The sequence below is a fragment of the Belonocnema kinseyi genome, chromosome 4 (assembly GCF_010883055.1).
Source record: "Belonocnema kinseyi isolate 2016_QV_RU_SX_M_011 chromosome 4, B_treatae_v1, whole genome shotgun sequence".
NCBI classification, from domain to species: Eukaryota; Metazoa; Arthropoda; class Insecta; order Hymenoptera; family Cynipidae; genus Belonocnema; species Belonocnema kinseyi.
In genome coordinates this window covers 26,821,277-26,838,460 of record NC_046660.1, presented here as the reverse complement: position 1 = coordinate 26,838,460, position 17,184 = coordinate 26,821,277, and the positions used below count along the sequence as shown (strand labels likewise).

Here is a 17,184-nt window from a genome sequence, read left to right as displayed (position 1 = left end):
AGTTATCATCTTTCAAAATTATCAACTTAAGACGCTGTCAGCCTTGCGGCTCATGTCCACCGAAACTCGTCGAAGCCTTTGGATATTTTTATTCATAACTCGAGAACCCGTGAAGATTTTTGAACTTCTCTTGGCCTCAATTAAAGACAATTTCTAAAAGAATAACTGCTATAAATTTTAAATGTTTATCTCTATTTCAGACCGAGTTATTACCTTTCAAAGTCATCAACGCTGTCAGCCTCGCGGCTCATGCCTACCGAAACTCGTCGAAGCCTTTGGATATTTTTATTCATAACTCGAGAACCCGTGAAGATTTTTGAACTTCTCTTGGCCTCAATTAAAGACAATTTCTAAAAGAATAACTCCTATAAATTTCAAATGATTATGTCTATTACGGTCCGAGTTATCATGTTTCAAAATCACCCGTGATTTCTATTGCCGCTCGAAATCCTCTTTGGTCCGGAAGAAAGTAGAATTATCGATAATAAAATAAAAAATAATGTCCATAGGTGAGGAAGAAGGTGTGGGTCATGTGATGGGTCAGATTGGAAGTAGCGATGCTGAAAGGAAAAGGAAGGAAGGCTTCTATGTACATCACGATCACAGTAGTTGACAGTAGTGCCGTGTCCGTCTAAGGGAGTGGAACTAAACGGTTTTCCGGTCGTTCATACTTCACTTTCATTCAGATTGATTTCATTTCGCACCAGCTGGTACGACATTATTTTCCACCCAACATTTTTCCTTGGCCTTATATTTTCTTATTATAATTTTTAATAATTAATTTATATTGCTTGGAAGTTTTTTCGCCGAATTAAATTTAGTGCAACAGGCAACCAGTGATTTCGAACAAATGAGAAAGTGCTTCACAAAGAAGGTAAATCCAATCAAATGTGAATTAAAGGTTAATTAATTCTGAAATCTAGTTTTTGTAATTAACGTTCATTAATGTTTGATTTAGTTCCTCGAATTGAGGTTCATTAATTTTTATATCAAGTTTTTGGATTTCTTGGTTCAATAATTTTGGAACTAAGTTTTGGAATTGAGATTTTAGAATTAGGATTCATTAATTCTTTAAGTAAGTATTTGGAATTATCATTTATTAATATTGGAATTAAGTTTTTGGAATCAGGTTTGAGTAAGTTTTTTATTAAGTTTTTAGAATTATATTTAATTAATTGTGGAATCAAGTTCTTGGAATTAATGTTCACTGATTTTTTAGTTCAGTTTCAGGAATTAAGGTTTATTGGTTATGGAATTGAGTTTTCGGAACATAGTTTCATTACTTTTTAAATTAAGTTTCATTCAGTTTTAAATTAAGTTTTTGATATTATGGTTCTATAATTTTAGAATTTTGTTTTTGGAATTATGATTTGTAATTCTTGGAATAAGATTAATTAATTTCGCAAAAAAGCTTCATTAATTGTGGAATTAAGTTTTCGGGACATAGTTTCATTGATCTTAAAATGATGTTTTTAAAATTAGGTTACAATCATTTTCAAACCAAGTTTTTGAAATTAGGGTTTTATCATTTTTGAATTAAGTTTTTGGAATTATAATTTACAATTCTTTGATTAAGGTTCATTAATTTTGTAATTACAGTTTATTAATTTTAGAATAGGATAAATTAATTTTGGAATCAAGTTTTTTTGAATTCATTGTTCGGAATTAAGATTCACTAATTTTGAACTAAAGCAATTGGAACCAGGTTTCAATAATTTTGAATTAAGGTCTCTGAAATTAAGGTTCATTAATTTTTAATCAAGTTTTTCAAAGTATAGTTGAATAATTTTGGAATTAAGTTTATGTAATAAGTTTAATTGTTTTTAAATTAAGTTTTTGGAATCGAGGTTCATTGATGTTTTAATCAATTTTCTTAATTAAGGTTCATTTATTTCGGAATTAAGTTTTTGTGATTAAGGTTCATTAATTTTATAATCAAGTTTTTGGAATCATTATTTATTAATTTAGAAATAAAGGTTTATTAATTTCGGAATGAAGTTTTTGTAATTAAACTTCATTAACTTTGGAATCAAGTTTTTGGAAATAAGGCTCATGAATCTTGGAATCAAGTTTCTATAATTAACTTTCATCAATTTTTTTAACAAGTTTTTTGGAATTAATGTTAATTAATTTCGGAATCAAATTTTTGAAACATAGTTTCATTAATTTTGTTATTAAGTTTTATTCATTTTAAATCAAGTTTTTAAAATGTTGATTAATTAGTTTGGGAATCAAGGTTCATTAATTTTGAAAATAAGTTTTTAGAATTAAGTGTTAATAGTTTTTTAATCAAGTTTTTGGAATTTTAATTCATTAATTTTAGAATAAAGGTTCATTAATTTTGGAATTAAATTTTTTGTAATTAAGGTTCATTAATTTTTTGGAAATAAGGTTCATTAATTTTGGAATAAAGTTTTTATAATTAACGTCCATTACTTTTTGAAGAATTTTTTAGGATTAAGGTTCATTAATTAGGGTTAATTAATTTTGAAATTGAGGTTAATTGGTTTTGAAATTAAATTTAAATAATTTTTGTTTTAAGGTCCATTATTTTGGAATTAGTGTTAATTTATTTTTAATTAAGCTTTATTGATTTTACAATCAAGTTTTTTAAAATAAAGTTTTAAAAAAATTAAGGTTAATTGGTTTTGGAATTAAAATTGAATAATTTTTGTTGTAAGGTTCATTATTTTAGAATTAGTGTTCGTTAATTTTTAATTAAGGTTTATTGATTTTAGAATCAAGTTTCTTGGAAATAAGGTTTGAAAATTGGACTTTTTTTTAATACATTTTTTTTATATTTTTAGTTGAAAAATATTATTTTTTGGTAGAAAGTTAATATTCTTGTTTGTAAAATTCATCCTTTTCCTTAAAAAATAAATTTCTTGGTTGAAAATAAACTTTATTGTGTAAACTATTTTTGGTTGAAATTTGATATTTTTGTATTTGAAAATTCGACTTTTTTGGTACAAAATTAATTTTTTTTGTGTACACTTGATTTTTTTCGTTGAAAATTTATCTGTTTAATTAAAAATTCAACTATTTGGTTAAAAATTTATATTTTTTGTTGGCTTTCTTGGATGAAAATCCATCTTTTTTGTTTAAAAATTAATTTGATTTTCAATTTTTTTTCTATTTATTCTTTTCACTGAAAATTTGAATATTCCATTTTTGTTAGCAATTTTATAATTTGTAGGTGAAAATTCGACATTTTTGCTAAAAAACTAGTTTTTTTGGTTGCGGTTACATTTTTTGTTATTAAAAACTTTATTATTTGGTTGAAAATTTAGCTTTAAGTGTTGAAAATAAAACTGTTTGGTTAAAAATTAAATTTTTCCGTAAAATTCATAGTTTTCGAGTGAAAATTGAACTCGTGTTGAAAATTATATTTTTTTGTTTGTTTCAAAAATTTTTTGTTCGTAATTAAAAATTGTTTTTTTGTGAAATTTTGGGTTTAACTGAAAATTTATTATTTTCCATGAAAATTCGACTAATTATTTGAAAATTCAAATTGCAAAATTTTCAGTTTAAAGTATTTGTAATTAAAATTTTTTAAAATAAATTAATACTTTTAAAATAAATTTCTAGCAATGAAAAATTAAGACTGCGATTTATTAAATTCAAGCCTTTAAAAATAGTACAATTCAGAAGTAGAAATAAAAAATTGAATCATTTTTTATTTTACAGTTCCAAACTATAAACATATTTAAACTCAATGAAGCAAAAAAAAAACAAATTTAAATTGACTCTTTTATTGATTTTTCAACTTTAAATGTCATCTTTTTAATATATCTGATTTTTAATGGAAAATTAAACAAAAAATTAATTCAAATAAAAAAATATTTTATTTGAAAATTTCAAGAATGCACAATAATTCTAAAGAAAGAGTTTAAAATTAAGCGATTTGAAATTAAAAAGTTAAAAATGGTTTCTATAAAGTCAAAATAGATCATTAATAAATTCAACTTTAAACATTATAATCGGAAATTGTTTAATTTTTAGAGTTTTAAAATGGACCTATCTTCGAAATTTTAATTAAATGAAATTTTTTTAAATGGCTTCATTTTAGAAATTTTTGTTTAAAATTTAAAAATTTTAAAAGCTTCTAATATAGAATTTTTGGATTTGAAATAATTTAATTGTAAACACTTCTATTGTGAATTGATGAAAGTTCAATTCCTTTTTCAAAATTTTGTCTAATCTAAAATTTTTTTATATTTGAACGTTTCCAATTAAAAATCTTTCAAACGAATTTTTAAACGCTTACAATTTGAAATTTGTAATTATTCTTTCCAAAAAATGTTAAACTCCTAATATTATAAAACTTGTTTAATAATTTATTTTTGAATGTTGATATTTTTCTATAGTTAAAATTGCACTTTTTTAAAAGAAAACATTTTTCGAACAAATAAATATGTTAGAGGAGTAAGCGAAAAAATTTATATATAGAAACGTTGTGTAATTTTAAGTAGAAGAAAATGCTTATTAATCAATATTTCAACTGAAAAATATGTCTGTACTATGGTATTTATGAGCCTGAAGATGAATTATTTGAAAAGTTAAAAAATGTCAGATTTCTGAAAGCATTTAACAAAATGTAGTAAATTATCTGATGAAGGACTCGAAAAAGCAGTAATTTTTCTGTATTGTTTGTGTTCGGATATCCGTTGAGAGCAAACTAAAATTACTTTAAGGACATTTCATAAACTCTATTCAAAATCTATGAATAATTTAATTGACTTTAGAGATGACATATATTTTTAAATGCAAATTTCACCCAATAATAAATAATAAATATTTTACCTAAACAGAATATTAAACCAAGAAAGAAAATGATAAATTTTATTTTAAAAAATGGAAGAAATATTTTTAAACACATTTTTTGATTAAAATTTAGGAAATTTAAACGAGTATAAAATCATATCTAAAATACTGTTTAACATCCAATAATTTTAAGGGATTTAGTTGGTTGCCTTCTTATTTTTCTTTTCACTTTTTCATTTTTATCCAAAAAAGAACTCTTTTCTTTTAGAAAAATTTGTATTTTTTTTTCAAATTTCAATAGGAGCATTTTCTAGTGGTTGTCTAAACTGAATATATTTGTTACTACAACTATTAAAAGAAATGTAAAAATATCTGTAATAAATCATATTAGTCTTATTAAAGGAATAATATTTATTGTATTTACAAATTTTAGAATTTTCCTATTCTAATTGAAATTCCATTAAACTGGCTATCTCTTTTTTCAAAGGAATTCAAAATTTGTAACAATTAATCACTAATAAAAACTCACACGTCAAAGAAGATTTAATTAAAAAATGAAGCACGTTCCTACAACAAAATACGTGACTTTCTGGTGATACCGCCTTAAGTATTATTTCACAGATAAATATGTAAAAATAGATTTTATGACGAAGATATTAATGTGAAAGGAAACTCATTCGTTTTTTTTTTAATTTAATGATCAGTAACATTCAAATAAGAGAAAAGAACTTAAATTGAAATTACACATTCAGGTAACGGATTACGCCGTGAAAGGGCATTGATCCGCTGGACTTCAATTATTGAACCTGATTCACAACAACTCCTAAAACCTAATTTGTAACTCCTAACACACAACTCACAACTCCTAACTCTCAAAACCTCTTAAAAACAACTCCTAACTCTCAAAAACTATAAAAAAACAACTCCTAACTCTCAAAAACTCTAAAAATACAACTCCTAACTCAAAACAACTTCTAACTCACAACAGCTTCCAACTTACAACAGCTCCTAACTCATAACCACTAAAAAAAACTACTAAATACAACTGCTAATTCACAACTCTTGATTCACAACATATTCCAACACACAACTCCTAACTCACCGCAACTCCCAACACACAACTTCCAACTCACAACTTCCAACTCACAACAACTCCTAACACGCATGTTCTAGCCCACAACAACTCCTAAAACGCAACTTATAGCTCACAAAAACGCCGAAAACACAACTTGTAACTTCTAACACACAACTCATAACTCACAAAAACTCATAAAACACAACTTCCAACTCACTACTCCTAGTTCCGAACTCATTTCCTAACTGCTAAAGACAACTCCTAATACACAACTTATAATTTACAACTCTTGACTTACAACTCGTAACTCACAAAGGCTCCTAACACACAACTTCTAACTCACAAAAAATCCTGAAGCACAAATTATAACTTATAAAAACTTATGAAATACAACTCATAACTGCAAAGAAACAACTGCTTATTCCTAACACACAGTTCATAACTGATAAAAATAACTCCTAACACACAAATTCTAACTCACAACTCCTAACTTACAACTTTTAACTCACGAAAGCTGCTAACACACAACACCTAACTCACAACAAATCCTTACTCGCAACTCCTTAATGCTGACACACAACTTCTAACTCAAAGCAATTCCTAAAACACAACTTTTGACTCCTAAAAAAACAAATTCTAACTAAAAAAAACTCATAAAATACAACTCCTGAGATACAACTGCAAATTCCTAACACACAGTTCCTAGCTGCTGAAAGCAACTTCTAACATACAACTTCTAAATTACAACTCCTAACTTACAAATCGTAAGTCACGGAAGCTCATAACACACAACACCCAACTCACAACAGATCCTAACACACAACTTCTAACTCAGAACAAATCCTAAAACACAACTTGTAACTCCTAAAACACAAATTCTAACTCACAAAAACTCATGAAATACAACTCATAACTCTAAAGAAACAACACACAACAGATCCTAACACACAACTTTTAACTCACAAAAATCCTGAAACACAAATTATAACTTATAAAAACTCATGAAATACAACTCATAACTGCAAAGAAACAACTGCTTATTCCTAACCCACAGTTCAGAACTGCTAAAAATAACTCCTAACACACAACTTCTAACTCAAAGCAATTCCTAAAACACAACTTTTGACTCCTAAAAAACAAATTCTAACTAAAAAAAAACTCATAAAATACAACTCCTAAGATACAACAGCAAATTCCTAACACAGAGTTCCTAGCTGCTGAAAGCAACTCCTAACATACAACTTCTAAACTACAACTCCTAACTTACAACTCGTAACTCACGAAAGCTCATAACACACAACACTTAACTCACAACAAATCCAAACCCACAATTCCTAAATGCTAGCACGCTCTTTCTAACACACAACTCCTAAACCACGATTCCTAACTCACAACAGATCCTAACACACAGTTTCTAACAGGCAACTCCTAACATACAACTCCCAACTCACAACAGATCCTAACACACAACTTCTAACTCAGAACAAATCCTAAAACACAACTTGTAACTCCTAAAACACAAATTCTAACTCTCAAAAACTCATGAAATACAACTCATAACTCCAAAGAAACAACTGCTAATTCCTAACACACAATTACTAACTGCTAAAAACAACTAACACACAAATTCTAACTCACATCTCCTAACTCCTAAACCACAACAACTTCAAACCCACAGCACCTCCTAACCCTTAATACGTAAATACTAACAGACAACTTCTAACTGCTAACACGCAATTATTGACTCACAAATCCTAATTAACAAATTCTATCTAACAAAAAATCATAAAACACAACTTTATTTTTGGATTTGAATTCCGGAAAAAATGTTTTTAAATACTTTTGATTTTGCACTTTAAGGGTTTAACAGAGAAATCTGAGCAGAGTATTTTTTATGAGGATGCAAATTCATTTAAACGCTTCTCCAATAACACGCTTTTCTTAATTAATAAATTAATATCTCGTAAACTATTTCTCGCAAATAATTATAATAGGAGTCATTTCAAAGGGATTTTTATGCCTTACAAATTGAGTTATGTTAACTTTTTACTTCTCTCTTAACTTAAAGAAATAATACAACTTAAGATTTAAGTTTTATTTTCAAATTTCACTGTATAGTTATTTTGAGCAAAATAATGTAGAATTATATTTGATTCCAGCACAATAATAAATTAATCTGAGTAGACATGGTATAATAATAATAAGAATATTGAGGCTCGTGTGATTCCTTGACATGCTCAAAGTGGCACGTGAAATTAATTTTAATGATCACTGCCTTCACCTGGTTTCTGTATAATAATAATCATAATAATAATCATAATAATAATAACGACAAAATCTGACTAAATTTCTGACGTTGGTCACTCTCGAGATAACAATCCAGATGTTTATTGATTGAAAAAAGTGACCAAGTCAGCATTTTGGAAGATAGATAATAATAATAATAAACATAATAATAATAATTATTATTAATATTATAATTTAATAATTTCCAGTATCTCGAGGAGATAGAAGCTATGAAATCTGAAGACATAAACATCATTTTTAATGAGTTCAAGGTTTCTAGTTTGAAATTATATAATAAATAAGTAGAATAATTATCGCTTATTATCGAGAAGTTACTAGCGATCACTTACTACAGAAAAAGATTTTAAACGACTTACAGTTATTAAAGAGATTTTTATCTAATTGATGTTTTTTCTTAAATATTCTTAGAATGTAATTACTGCAAATTAAATACATTTATAATTAATAATAGATAACAATAAATAGTTTATTTATGATAATTATTTATTATTAGAATAAGTCATTTTTTATCATAAGCGTAGTATAATTCTACCTTTTATTCAATAAAAAATGCTAAAAAATTCTGAAAAAATTTCCTTAATGACCACAAATTATTTGTCCAAAATGAGTTTGAAAAAAATTCGACTTTATTTTTAATCTCAGTGTAAAATTATTTACAAACATGTGTAGAAAAATAAAAACATTTTTACAGCAACATTCAGTAAATTTTAACATAAATTACAGGAAGTAAAAACTTTTGTCTTTTATTTGGACGAATGTTATCCTTTATTGTTTATATTTTTTGGCGCTGTCAAATATCGAAAAGAAGAAATATTTGATTTAGAAATTTTCCGAGCTTTTAAAATTTACAATAATTTAAAATTGCAGAATAAAAAATTTTTTACTTATGAAATTCCCGATTCTAAACAATTTAGCAATGGTATTAATAATGAATTAATCACAAAAAATTTTATAAAATAAAAAATATTATTAAATCAAAGTACATGTATTTATTGGTTATTTTTTATGTTATTATTTAGACATTTTTTATTTGTTTCAAATTCGAGAACTTTCTATTGTTTGGAATTTTTTATTATCATCAACTGTTTGGAAGTTTGCCAATCGGAAATTTTCCAATTTTTCATTTTTCGGGATTTTTCAGACTATAAAAATTAATTTAATAAAAAGGACTCACTGTATAAAGATAAGACTTTTATTTAAACAATTTATCAATACAACTAATAATTTTTTATTTTTCAGGAGTTTTTGTAAAATTCTATAGAATAATTTATTGTTCACGCTTTTTTCGATTTTTTTCGATTTTTTTCGAAAAGGGTTGTTTGAGTAAAAAATTGTAAAGAAATTAAAAAATGTATTTTATAAAAATATACAACTTTAATCTAAACAATTTTTGAATTAAATGAAAAATTATGCGTTTTCTGGGCAATTTTGAAACCATTCTTCAGAAATATTGTTTATGAAGCCATTTTTCGACTTTTCTCTGAAAGGCTTGTTTCAGTAACAAAAACAAAGAAACAAAAAAAAAGTACTACATAAATATCTATAATTTTCATCTCAACACTTTTTGAAAACAACTAATAATTTTTTTGTGTTTTTAAGCAATTTTTAAAGCATTCTTCAGAATAATTGTTTATTCCGCATTTTTTTGACTTTACTCAAAAAGGGTTGTTTAAGCAACACAAGCAAAGAAACAAAAAAATGTACTACATAAAGATGTATAATTTTTATCTCAACAATGTTTGAATACAATTAATAATTTTTGGTTTTTTGGGGAATTTTGAAAGCATTCTTTATAAAAATTGTTTATTCAGCATTTTTTTTGACTTTTCTCAAAAAGGGTTGTTTCAGTAACACAAGCAAAGTAACAAAAAATGTACTACATAAAGATCTATCATTTTTATCTCAACAATTTTTCAATACAATTAATAATTTTTGGTGTTTTTGGGCAATTTTGAAACCATTCTTTAGAAAAATTGTTTACTCACCTTTTTTTTCGACTTTTTAAAAAAAGGATTGTTTCAGTAAAAGAAAAAAAAATTAACTTCATAAGGATCTTCAATTTTTCTTTCAACATTTTTTCAATACAACCAATCATTTTTGGTGTTTTGGGCAATTTTTCAAGCATTTTTCAGAAAAATTAATTATTCGCTTTTTTTCAACTTTTTCAAAAAGGGCTGTTTCGATGAAAGAAATAAAAAAAAGCTGTATTTTATACAGTTATACAATTTTTATCTTAACTATTTCTAAATACAACTAATAATTTTGTGTGTGTTTTCGGCAATTTTGAAAGCATTCTTTAGAAAAATGATTTGCTCACCTTTTTTCTACTTTTTTCAAAAAGAGTTCTTTCAATAAAAAAAATGCAAAACAAATGTAGTTTATATTAATCTACAACTTTCACAATAACAGTTTTTTAATATAGCCAAAAATTTTGTATATTTTGGAAAATTTTGTTAGAATTAATTAGAAATTTTTTTCACACTGTTAACATTTTTTGTTTGATAATTGTTTGAGTAAAAAAAATTAATGAAATAAAAGTATTTATTTCATAAGGATGTACAACTTTAATAAAAAAACAAACCATTTTTTAACAGGACTGACAAGTTTGGGACTTCCAGACAATTTAGGCCAAATTTTTTAGAAAATTTAGTTACTTATATATTTTTTAGAAGGATTAACCCAGTGAGCACAAAATTTGGCGACGTCTTTACGACATCGTTGCGACATCTTTACGACAACTTTACGACAACTTTACGACATCTTCACGACATCTTTACGACAACTTTACGACATCTTTACGACATCGTAAATAAGTCGTATTATTTGACGGTGTCATTACGATATCACAAAGACACCGAAACGACATGGACATAGGATGTCGTAAAGTTGTCGTAAAGATGTCGTAACGATGTCGTAAAGACGTCGCCAAATTTTGTGCTCACCGGGTTGTTTTAGTGGGCAAAATTGAGAATAAAAAAAGAAAGTATTTTACAGAATGTATTAAATTTGATTAAAAAAAAGATTTTGAAGACAATCAATTTAGGTACTTTTGGCAATTTTTTCAGAACTTTTCAGAATTTTATATTCTACATTGCGCTGATCTTTTTAAGATTAATTTAACTAAAATAAATAAAAAATATATTTCTAGCTATGATGGATACTCACACGACATTTGGCCGAAAAAGTGGTTGCACAATTTCAAAATGTGGAGGATTTTTATTGGGTTCGGCTTTTCTGCTGGGCCTCGTAACAACCGGACTTCTAGTTTTTCATTTTGCTCCCTGCTTAGAAGGGAAAAAAATAAAACCCTATGAAGATTTTTTTGGAAGTACAAATCTTCAAGCTATCAGGACATTAGCAACAAAGGATAAAATTGATGTCAGACTTCCAAAATCTGTTATTCCTGACACCTACGAGCTGAAATTGACCCCCTTTATTTGGGAGGGTAATTTCACTTTTAACGGAGAGGTAATTTTTTTTTTTCTTCTGAGTACAAATTAAATTAATTTTTGTTGCAAAGTCCAAACAAATGGAAATTTTAATTTTTTGAAGTCTCATCCCGAAAGAAGAACTTAGAGGTTCTCGACTTTCTCATTTTTAATATAAATTTCTAATTCTATTGAGTAAAGTTCTGTACAAAAGTTTTAGATCTAGAAAAATTACGCCTTTTTCAATTTTGGACTTTTTTTTGTATGAATACCCCAGTGGGCACAACGTTTGGTGACGCCTTTACGACCTCGTTACGACATCTTTACGACATCTTTACGACAACTTTACGACATCCTATGTCCGAAACGACATGGGCATATGATGTCGTAAAGTTGTCGTAAAGATGTCGTAACGATGTCGTAAAGACGTCGCCAACTTTTGTGCCCACTGAGACCAGATTTCGAAAAAAATTAAGCAAAATACAAAATGGATCGAATTTAGTTTCAGGCGATCCGATTTTTATTTTTTATTTTTCTCGAACACAGTTATACAAAAAAAAGTCCAATAACATAAAAGATTCAGTTTTTCAATATCTACATGTTTTTTTCACAATTTTTTTGAATAGATCTAGAAATTTAGACAAAACATAATAAAAACGGGTTTTTAACTTTACGAACGTCGCGCTTTGATTGTATCTTGACCAAAAAATAGTTTTTTTTTTACAGTGGAGTGTTTTATATCCCAGAAGGTAATTGTTTATATGTTATCTCGATTCAAAGAATAGCTATTTGCCACCCAACTTATTAAAGAATGAAAATAAAAATAGTTAAAAATTAGTTTTCTAAAAAAAGCCGTATTTTTTCAGTTTAGTCTTTTTTTTATTCTTATGGCCATAATTAATGAAAAATAACAACCATAAATGCTTGAAGATTTTTTTTGAAATTTTCGAATAAAAATAAATTTTGTGGAATAGTTCAATTCTGGAGATTAAAAAATTTTTAATTTGGGAATTTTTATGATTTTTATTTAAAATTTCTTCGACTAGGAATTAATTAATTGAAGAGCCAAAGAAAAGTTAAAGAATTTAGAAAAAACTTTAACATTTTAATAATTATAACTGAAAATAATATAGCACGATAAAAAAATGATTTAAACAATTATAATTGTCAAAGTTTGTTATTTATCATTTTTATAAATGTAACTGAAAAGCCGAATAAAAATTAAGAATAAGGAAATGCCGCAACTTTGAAGGGTAATTGAGGAAATCGTTTTTATGGACAATGAAAAATTACTTAAATAATTATTTTTTTAACTCTTATTAATTATGATCTCACTAGACTTGAAAGGTCAACAAGAATTTGAAAATTTTTAGAAGAAACCTCAATATTTGAAGTTTATGTTAAGATAAGATAATTATAAAAAATAAAAATTGTTTAAACAATTTTGTAAGTATCAAAATATTATTAAAAGGTGTCATAAAACAATAGAAATAAAAAACCATAAATATATATTGGTTGCCCTTGAAAAATACATTAAGACTTTAGGTTCTTTGACTAAGCCATAAATATAAATTAAAGGTTGGCAGTGTAAACAAAAGATGAACAGAAAAATCTAAATTTTTTTGAAGAGCGAAAAAAAATTATGTAATATCCAAAATACCATTCAAAGATAAGGCCACATCCGAGATGAAGTGTCGCTCATTTAATCACTAACTCAGTTGAGAATTTTGCAGTCAGACTAACCACAAATTGGAACAGACGCGGTTGCAAATTGTGATAAGAAACTTAATCATCAGTTTAAATAAAAATTAAAACCTGGCTTCCGAGATACTGAGTTTCTAAATGCGGATGAGAAAAATTTTATCTTAAAAATATAGCCAATTCCGAGTGAATCGTCCAAAAATTTTGAGTGTAAAATTTCACAGGACGACGTCTAAGAATAATAACTTTTTGATAAAAAATTATTCCGTTTTAAGAAAACCAAAATTCGTTTCCAGACACTTGTACGGAATCCTTCGTGGAATCGCCTGCAGAAACTTTTTTTTTCTATTTTAAATTTAATATTTTCATTTTTTCCCCAAAATAGTAACAAAACATTTTTTAATCTATTTTTTCACCAATAGAATAAATGTAAAAAAATTCTGGTAATTGCCAAAATTTTGAAAATTACTCGGCACCAGTATTTTAAAAAAATATTGAAAACGTTTCAGTGATTTCAGGCCGACATATTGCGAAATTAAAATTTAAAAAATTATTTTTGCAGGTCAATATAATTGTAAATGCAACAGAGAAAACAAAAAATGTAGTTCTACATGCTGTCGATCTGGCAATTGATAAAAAATCAACAAGTTTAAGAGAATACAATTTGAATAACAACAATTCGAAATTTGTTCATATAGAAAATCAGCAAAACGATTCTGCCAGAGAATTTTTTATAATCAGAACTGCTGAATATCTCAAGCCTGGAAAACAATATATTTTATATTTGAAATTCGTAGGATACCTCAATGATTTTCTCGAAGGTTTTTACCGAAGTTCTTACAAAGTTAAGAACGAAACAAGGTTTGTTTGTTTTTTAAAAACAATAATGCGTATATTTTATTAGGTTTTATTATAAATAATATTATTTATTCTTCAAGCTCTGAGAGTAGTTTTATATTATTTAAAGAAAAATTAGAAGAAATTCAATTTAAAAAATCGAATGAATAATTGAGGAGTTCTGGACAAGAAGGCGACAGGCGCTTGAGAACGAGTAAAAGTATTGTCTAGGCTGTGACGTCAGGTATCAAAAGTGAAATTCGAAATTTGAAAAAACCAAAAATACAGTTAGATAGCTCTTGAAAAATGAACCTGAGTCTCCATTTACAGTTTTTCTCTCGGGCTGCAAATTTTCCAGTAAATAAATAAAAACTGATTTTTTTTTTAATTGAAAAAATAATGTTTTTTCACATTCAACTCGCCGTAAGTAATTCGTTTATTAACTAATTAACAAATTTCTTTTTGAGTTTTATTCGTGAGACTCTATCGGAGGCTAGAGTGTCCAAGAAGGGTCAAAAGTTAGTTTCTAATATTTTCTTTTTTAATCCGAATGAAAAACCACGTTTTTAGACTTTCACATTAAAAAAGTGAGCGAGAAAGTTTCAGCTAAGACAAACTTCAAGCGAACGAATTTTCCGCTAATGTATTGGCCAATTTTTTGGAAAATCTCAATTCGATTGGATTTTTAGTTCCATAATTAGAGCGAGTTTATTACGAACTCCCGACGCGACACCACAGGATTTTTCAGGGGACGCCGCCGGAACGCTGACTAGTGCGAGCGAGTGGACAAAACAAAGGATGGGCAAGGAGGATGTTTCAGGCTTCAGGCGGCGTCCCCTGAAAAATCTTGTGTCGCGTCGGGAGCTCGTAATAAACTCGCTCTAATTATGGAACTAAAAATCCAATCGAATTGAAATTTTCCAAAAAGTTGGCCAATACATTGGCAAAAAATTCATTCGCTTGAAGTTTGTCGTAGCTCAAACTTCCTCGCTCACTTTTTTAATGTGAAAGTCTAAAAACGTGGTTTTTCATTCGGATTAAAAAAAAAACATCAGAAATTAACTTTCTGCCCTTTTTGGACACTATAGCCTCCGCTAGAGTGTGACGAATAAAACTCAAAAAGAAATTTGTTAATTGGTTGATAAACGAATTACTTACGGCGAGTTGAATGTGAAAAAACATTGTTTTTTCAATTTAAAAAAAGTCAGTTTTTATTTATTTACTGGAAAATTTGCAGCCCGAGAGAAAAACTGTAAATGGAGACTCAGGTTCATTTTTCAAGAGCTATCTAACTATATTTTTGGTTTTTTCAAATTTTGAATTTCACTTTTGATACCTGACGTCACAGCCTGGACAATACTTCTACACGTTCTCGAGCGCCTGTCGCCTTCTTGTCCAGAACTCCTCAATTGATTAATTATTAGGTGGATTGCGACGACTCAATTTCAAGCAACCGATGCCCGACGTGCTTTCCCCTGTTTCGATGAACCAGCTCTTAAGGCGAAATTTCAAATTAGCATTGCCCGACCAAAAAATATGACATCGATTTCAAATATGCCACGGAAAGGAGAACCTGAACCATTGTAAGTATATTTAACAAAAAAAAAAAAAAGAAAAAAAAAGAAAGAAAGAAAAGAAATTAAAAAAAAAAAGAAACCAGATCGTGAGACCAAGAAGATGAATGGTCGATAGGGCCTAAAACGTTTCAAATTTCAGAATATGTATTTACCTTTTTGTGGACCCTCCCACCTACACGAAGAACCTCTAAAGAATATTTTTCCAATTGTATCGATAACAGGCATCGCATTAAAAAAGATCTAAAACCCATGAAAATAAAGAGAATTTTTTCGGAAAAAGAAAGATAATATCTTTTAAACAAAGTGAAAGTTGGTCTCATATTAAATTGAATTTGAAACGCTTTGAATTCCGAAAAATTCCAGTTAAAACTTTTTATTTTCGACCAAATAAATTAATTTCTTACCAAATAGATGAGTTCTGAACCCAACAGATCAATTTTCAAAGAAGGAGATTTATTTTCTACAGAAAGAGACAATTTTTTTATACAATTGAATAAATTTTTAGTTAATTAATTAATTTCGAAAAAAATGAATACACAACAATTTATTTACATTTTTATCTGAAAAGATGAATTTTCATTTTTGTAACTGTTAAGATCGTAGCTCGATTTTAATTAACCACAAAGATTAAATCTTTAAGAAAATAGTTTAATCCTTAAACAAACTATTTTGTTTATGATCTTCTTTTTGTAACAAATTCATTTTTTTTTAACTGAAAATTTAAAATTTCCATTTTTTGTTAAAAAGTGTTACTTTTTAGTTTAGAATTTAAATATTTAATTAAAGATGAGATCTTATTAGATAATTAATATGCTTGGTTAAAAATTCATTTTTTGGTGATCGTTTCATGGCTTGGTTGAAACTAGACCAACTTTCAAAAAAAAATCTTTTTTGGTTCAAGATACATTTCTTTGAAACAAAATTTACGGGTTTTGTTGAAAATTCGTCTTATTCATTTTTTTGCTGAAAATTCAACTACTCTATTTTTCTTCGAAAATTCCTATTTTTTTGGTCAAAAATTCCAACTAGTAAGTTGAAAGTTCAACTACTTTTCAAAAATTTATTTTTTTGATTAGCGATTAGTCGCCTGGTTCAAACTTTTTATATTTTAATGAATTTTTTGTGAACTTTATAACATTTTTATTTATTTGGTTCGAAGTTCGTTTTTTTATCGAATAATAATTTTTTAACTGAAAATTTAATTATCCCCTTTTTGATTGAAAATCCATCTTTTTATTTGAAGATTCAACTATTTAGTTCAAAATTGACCTATTTTTATTAAAATTTTTCTTTTAGAGTGAAAATTCGTTTAAATTATTTAAAAATAATTTTCTTTAATTAAAAATTTAATTTATTCTATTAAAAAAAAAGGATAATTTTTTGTTCAAAATGCAACTTTTTTTTTTGAGCATGCACATTTTTTTATCAAAAATTTTAACTATTATGTTGTAAGTTTAACTACTTTTCAAACATTTATTTTTTTGGTGAACGATTC

The 17,184-nt window shown here is 26.9% G+C and overlaps 1 protein-coding gene across 5 annotated transcripts in view; it reads left to right on the top strand.

The window, feature by feature from the left end:
* The first annotated feature begins 518 nt into the window (after positions 1-518).
* Positions 519-17,184, top strand: part of LOC117170718 (aminopeptidase N) — a 42,203-nt gene continuing 25,537 nt past the window's right edge. Inside the window, exons 1-6 of one of the 5 annotated variants that reach the window (XM_033357728.1) lie at positions 519-710; positions 799-874; positions 8,335-8,397; positions 11,295-11,614; positions 13,838-14,136; positions 15,537-15,695. In XM_033357728.1, the coding sequence (XP_033213619.1) occupies positions 11,297-11,614; positions 13,838-14,136; positions 15,537-15,695 (776 nt within the window). In that variant the 5' untranslated portion in view covers positions 519-710; positions 799-874; positions 8,335-8,397; positions 11,295-11,296. Of the gene's footprint in view, positions 875-8,334; positions 8,398-11,294; positions 11,615-13,837; positions 14,137-15,536; positions 15,696-17,184 lie in introns of all 5 variants that reach the window. The other 4 variants (XM_033357725.1, XM_033357727.1, XM_033357729.1 and 1 more) reach the window with 4 other exon arrangements.